This window comes from Lactuca virosa, chromosome 3 (assembly GCF_052849685.1).
Source record: "Lactuca virosa cultivar CGN04683 chromosome 3, Lactuca_virosa_CGN04683_v6, whole genome shotgun sequence".
Classification (NCBI taxonomy): domain Eukaryota; kingdom Viridiplantae; phylum Streptophyta; class Magnoliopsida; order Asterales; family Asteraceae; genus Lactuca; species Lactuca virosa.
Genome location: NC_136428.1, coordinates 435,515,966 through 435,522,319, shown reverse-complemented (window position 1 = coordinate 435,522,319; position 6,354 = coordinate 435,515,966). Strand labels below are relative to the sequence as shown.

General features: G+C 30.0%; 1 protein-coding gene across 1 annotated transcript; it reads right to left on the bottom strand.

The window, feature by feature from the left end:
• Positions 1-3,231: 3,231 nt before the first annotated feature.
• Positions 3,232-6,125, bottom strand: ATG6 (AUTOPHAGY 6). Its single transcript, XM_079087155.1, has 9 exons — positions 5,810-6,125; positions 5,049-5,581; positions 4,823-4,947; positions 4,683-4,731; positions 4,447-4,605; positions 4,262-4,347; positions 4,097-4,168; positions 3,764-3,913; positions 3,232-3,675 (listed from the first exon to the last, which is right to left on the bottom strand). The coding sequence occupies exons 1-9, from the start codon at positions 5,976-5,978 to the stop codon at positions 3,414-3,416; spliced, it is 1,605 nt and encodes a 534-aa protein (XP_078943281.1). The 5' UTR covers positions 5,979-6,125; the 3' UTR covers positions 3,232-3,413.
• Between the last annotated feature and the right edge of the window lie 229 nt (positions 6,126-6,354).

Here is a 6,354-nt window from a genome sequence, read left to right as displayed (position 1 = left end):
AATAAAAACAAATCAATGTTTTTGTTCGAAAAACGAACATGCATAATATAAAAATAGACCTTGAAAACACATTTGTTTTCTTTACATAAATCATTTTGTTTGAAGCTTCCAATCTACTATACAATCACCCAAAAAATTTAAATCCTACCAAAAATAATCTACCAATGTGAACTATATATATACCAAGATTAATTAATTGGTGTCATAAGTATCATTAAGTATAAAACTCTTGAATGGTAATTAAAAATCATTATTACACAGAAATATGAAAAGACATAAATTTTAAATCAATGTAGTGCTTAGAAAAATGCTTCTATTATAAGATACTAGGCGAACGCCCGCGCGTTGCACAGAAACACCTATATAGTTGAAGTCTTTACAAATATATGTCTTTTTTAAATATAACAATAACGTTGTTGTTAAATTTGATATAATAATTCATGTACTAAATTGATATAGTATATTGATTATTTTGAATTATATGATAATATGTACATCTATTATAACCGCATGACCTCAATCGTTTAAATGACTTTTACCCGCGAGTTACACATGAATAAAATTAAATATAATATATGCTTTAATGTTATTTATAGTTGTTGTTATTGTTAATTAATTTTTTAAAATTTATTTTTTGTTAATGTTTTAATTTTTTATCATTATAATTATTTAAAACATCAAACATTGTTTTTTGATTTTAAAGGTAACAATATAATCATTTATATAGAGTTGTTTTTAACTATTGTTATTGTAAGTTATTTTAAGCTAATTATTTGAAAACTTTTAACGGTTATAAAAATATCTTTAGGAAATATTTTAGTTAAATAGAGATTACAATTTAGTTTTTGCATTTATCACTACAATTTATCATTTTTAACTATTTACAAAATATTCTTTGGTTTTTGAAGTGGAACTGAAATTTATATTTAAGATGACAATGTAATGTTATATTTAAATTAACAATTTAAGTATTTTGTCAAAACTGTTCAAAAGTTATAGCTTTAAACTGATAATATACAACAACATTTTAAATCTAATAAATTAAGTATAATATATTAAAAGTTATATACATAACTTTATAAGTAGAAGTAAAGATATTATTTTAAAATTGAAATTTAGTTTATTTATGATTACACTCTAGGTTTGATATTTATTTAAGCTTATTAACCAACTTATAATCATTATTAGAAAGACACTACAATTTATCACTTTTAACTATTTACAAAATATTTTTTAGGTTCTTTAAGTTAAACTAAAATTTATATTTAAGTTGACCATGTAATGTTATATTTAAATTAATAATTTAAGTATTTTATACAAATTATTCCAAAATTGTATCTTTAAAATATAATGGTTTACATCCAACAATATATTAAAACTAATAAATTAATTATAATATGTTAAAAGTTAAAAAACATAACTTTATAAGTAGAAGTAAAGATATTATTTTAATATTGAAATTTAGTTTATATATGATTACACTTTAGGTTTGATATTTATTTAATTTTATTAACCAATTTATAATTATTATTAGAAAGAAATTGAAAAGTCATGGGAGTTTCAAATGAATATGGTGAAAGGAAAAATGTTTCCTTTATAATAGAGTATGATATATATATATATATATATATATATATATATATATATATATATATATATATATATATATATAAAAGAAATGGAACAAAGTGCCCAAACCCCAAGTCTTCTACAATTCATGAAGTCAAACTCCTTTTTTTCTTAAACAGAGAAATTTTTACTTTTGGTACCCTTACCTAGAAGTGCACATTTACCGATTTTAACTAGTTTCAATTTTTAACAAAACTGGTCTGATGTTTAATTGAATTCTTCTACAATGGTTTCGGTTTTAATCAGTTTGGTTTTTTCGGTTTTTTGAAGTGAATTTGAGTTTCTAAAAAAAATCGGTTAAAAACTGGTTTCAAATATTTATTAAAATTTATTATTAATTGGCAGTTTGTTTTTAACCTAATCGGTTTTGGAAAAAATTGGTTCTCAAAAAACATTTTCGGTCTTTTTTGTAGGTTAAAAAAAACAGTTTGAATGTGCACCTCTACTCTTCCCAAGGTAAGGGTACCAAGGGTAAAAGTTTCTCGTAATCAGTGTTCTTATATTCTCCTATAGGAGATCCAAGTCTTTTATATAAAATGTCTCAGACCACACAAATTTAAACTCAACTAAAACATGAATACACGTGATCATGATAAAAAAATCAAATGTATCTTAAAATATTGCAAATTATTTAAAAGAAACTCCATTTTAAAAGTCATTCTCAAAAATGCCTTTAAAGCATTATCAAAACATTTAAACGAAAAGAATGCCACAAATTATACATATAGTATCAAAGCAAGGGTATACATATAGTTTTACACACTGCTGAAGAAAAATGTCCAACTACATCAGTATATTTGGGGTAACTAGTAAGTATTCAAAGCGTAAAGTATTAACCTCAAATGTACACTAAGGGCATCCACAATGCATTAAACCCTATAAATTTCAATGGATTGCTACATCATCTTTTTACAATTCATACAACTCTATTATTTTTTTCCCACAATGCATCCATTGAATGCCAATGTGGCATCTCACAATGATAGATTTTCATTCATTGAATGACACATAGACTTGTCACCTCATTCAACTCTCTCATTGAACTCACCATTGTGGATGCTCTAACATCTAATAAGCTCTTCGAGATATAAGAATTGTTTATGTACACCTATAAATGTTCAATTATGTAAAATACCGTACTTAATCAGTTCAACTACTTAACTTATGTTCACATACACTTAATGACACTCATATACCTCTTAAACTATCATAATAGAAGTTTGATGAATGCAAGTAAAAATGAGTGCCCATACCGTTTGTACTACTGTCCTCTTGTTTAGCCTTGTTTTCATGTTTGTCCTTAAAAGGATCAAATTAAAACACATGTACGTAGGTACATATGTACACACATGACCAACGAATCAATGCTCCTTTATGTCCAAAAAAAACAATTTACATCTCTTTGTAATAATCATGTTTTATATCCTAAGAAATTTATGTACTAACAATCTAGTTTGATTTTAATCATTTTGAAGCTCCAATCCTTTTTCCATTCTAAAAAATGATTCCAAAGTATTTTTGACTTGTAAAAACAAAATTCATGACACTACATATGCCTCATTATAATAATGCAATAAACTAAAAAAAACATCACCAAAAACATAATCTACAATCAACCATATATATTAATATTATAGAGGCAAATTGAAGAAACTTTATGAATTCAAATCAATATCTACCAACCTAGAAATAATATATATAGAGTGGATTATGTGTAGCACTTTTATCTTCATACCTATTTACAAATATTTTTATAAAAAAAAAAAAAGAAGAAGAAGCATATATCATGTTTTAGGGGGCAGGGGCAGTGGGGGCTGTGACTTGGGCTTTCTATACAAACTGCCCGAAGCAGAAGCATGAAGATCAGAATGTGGGGCAGGGGCAGTTGTGGCAGATTGAGATAATGGCTGAAAATTTGTATTACCAACAAACCAGTAAAGTGCCCATTTTAAATTACAGAGTGTATACTTCAAAGCTTTTGTCCAATTCTCTGGTTTGTTAAAGCTCTGTGTGATCGAATAGCTTTCCACTTTGTCATTCTCAATCCTGTTGTTACCAAACACACCACCATTCACCAAAAATATATTATAATACGCACAAGAAGAGACTAAATGACCATTTTACCCTTGCTTACTTGTAAGGAAGCTTGAAACATTTATCAGGTGGGATGTTGTTTTCTTTATCTTTAGAGTTTGCAAATTCTGCAAAGTCTTTAAGACAGCTCAAGAACAATGTCATTGCCTTGTCATATCGTGTGCTCCAAAACAAATTCACCGGACCAAACCTATTAACAAAACGACACGTCAGCAGTAAATTACATGTGGGCAATGACATGGCAGAAAAAAACTATTAACCTCAAGAACCTGTGCCATGTCATCAAGATTCACATCAGGTCAATAGCAATGGGTAATTTTTAAATAGAAAGTAAATTGGTATTTCCTGCATTTATCCCAAAATAAAAACTTACAGCTCATAGGTATTGTTGCTGCTATCCATTATTCGAGGGTAACTTCCCATAGGAAGGATTTTTATTCGGTATCTGTTCAAAAACATGCTAAGGAGGGATATATCGTATCAAAAAGATAACATTTTATATAATTACAAAAAGAATAAAAAAAAAAAAAAAGGATACTGAAACTTTGGTCTAAAATATTGAGCCATTGTGTGAAGCAAAAGGCAAGCCTGTCCCCATGCAGCATTTATCTCATCCCACTCAACCTATTTCCACACCATCATTTTGCAAGTTGCAACCACAAAACTTAGTTTAATTGCAGAAAATAGCAAAAAAGAGTATTTAAGTTATAAGAAGCAACAGACCGGAATTTTAGGGAGTCTCCCCAATCTGAAATTGTTGATTGTTCCAAATTCTCCATCATACCAAATTGGAAACGCATCATTCAAAACATTAGTCCTCTTTAAAAGTTCTAAATGTGCTTGTGAAACTTCAATTTTTGCCAATATCGCATCTCTCTCTTCCTGTTACATACAAGATTTTAAAATGTAAGGGAAACAACTTTAACATTACACAAAAAGAGACTAATTATCAAACTCACCTGATGAGATATCAACTGAAACTGGAAATTATTGAACTCGTGCCAATATCTGATAACAAAGATTTCAAAAAACAGTTGGTAAATCCCTTCAAATAGGTGAAGTAATTGACTTCTTACATATTATGTCAAAAGTAACTTACCTTTCTTCCAACTCTTTGAATCGATTAGATTTGAGTTCGAGTTCCTTCAATTCACCAGTTACTTCAGTGCACTCTTTTTCTGTTTCTTGAATTGCTGCTTCAAGTTTACGTTCTTCTTCTTCTATCTTCAATATCATTTAAAATAAAGAGGATACAGATACTTTAATACTGCTTAGTTATGATGTATGCAAGATAAACTTGAATGTCTTTCTGTGTAATGTATTACCTTTAGTTTCTCCCTTAAAAAGTCAGCTTCACTAAGAACATTCCTAGGTTCTCCCTCTAAGCGCTGAAGGCAAGCTTCATATGATTTTATGTCGCTATTCACTTCTTCAACCTCTTTATCAAGTTTATCAGATAACACCCTCATGCATTCCAGGCATAAAGGTTGTTCAACCTGTGTTTGTGTTGTGGCTATCTCAAATGCACGTTTCAAGACAGTTATGGTTGAGTGGAAACCAGAATTGTTTGACTGTGTAGGAGCAGAATTGGATCCACCTTCATGTGAATGAACATGGGTCCCACCTCCGTCAGCTGCAGGGTCGGATTTGTACACAGAGGCAGCAGGTGGAGGTAATACCACGAATGACTCTTCCATGGCTTTTCCAGAGTGAGTTGAATCAGGATTCATGGCTCCATTACGTGGACGAGGTGGAACACCCGATGATTGGTTCCTTTGTTTTGGCAATACAACAAATGATTGATCCATTCGTGTGCCTAACACACTGCCTGCTCCATGCATCGAAGAGCCCTGCATCCCTGAATGTTTCAACTCATGTTAAATTAAATTTTCATTAAAACACGAAATGAAACATGAATAATTTCCTGAACTTCTAGTTTAAGGTGTTTCACAGAGTAATTGCTACTCAATTGAATCAAAACCACACGCTCGAGCTGCATTACTTTAGTAATTGTTCTCCAACTATGATTCATAATTTCACAATTCCAGTATTCAAATAGTAAAATTAGGAGGGGGGAAACCCTAACCGGATCGGTAAGTGGAAGAGTCATTGAAGAATTTATCGGGGTAAGAATCAACGCCGGTGATGGAGAGACTGTGACGGCAGTTCTGGCAGACCCACCGTGGAAGATTCGGATCAACTGGCAAGGCCCGAGTCTTATCCGCCACCATATTGTTATTGCTGTTGTTCTTCATATCATCTCTGTTGAATTTCTTCCGATTGCATATGTACGTGTGTTTCGCGAAGAGATTTGGGACACTTTATAAGAATTAGGAGTTCAAAGATCGATAGGGTAAATCCAATTTTGGGGATAAACCCGTAGACTGTTGCTGTTAGCCTGTTACGATTGAAGATGTGAATTTTTAATTTAAACCTTCTACTAAATTATTTGACAAATATACCCTCTTTTTCCTTGGAAAATTGCATTTTCTCCGACACCAATAATATGGATGATCATATGTTTTAAAGGTGAAGTTCTAATGATTAGTTTTGCAATGTTAATAGATTTGATTTAATTCTGATTCTAACATAAAACAACTAAATTTTATAGATATCTATAATAAATGTACA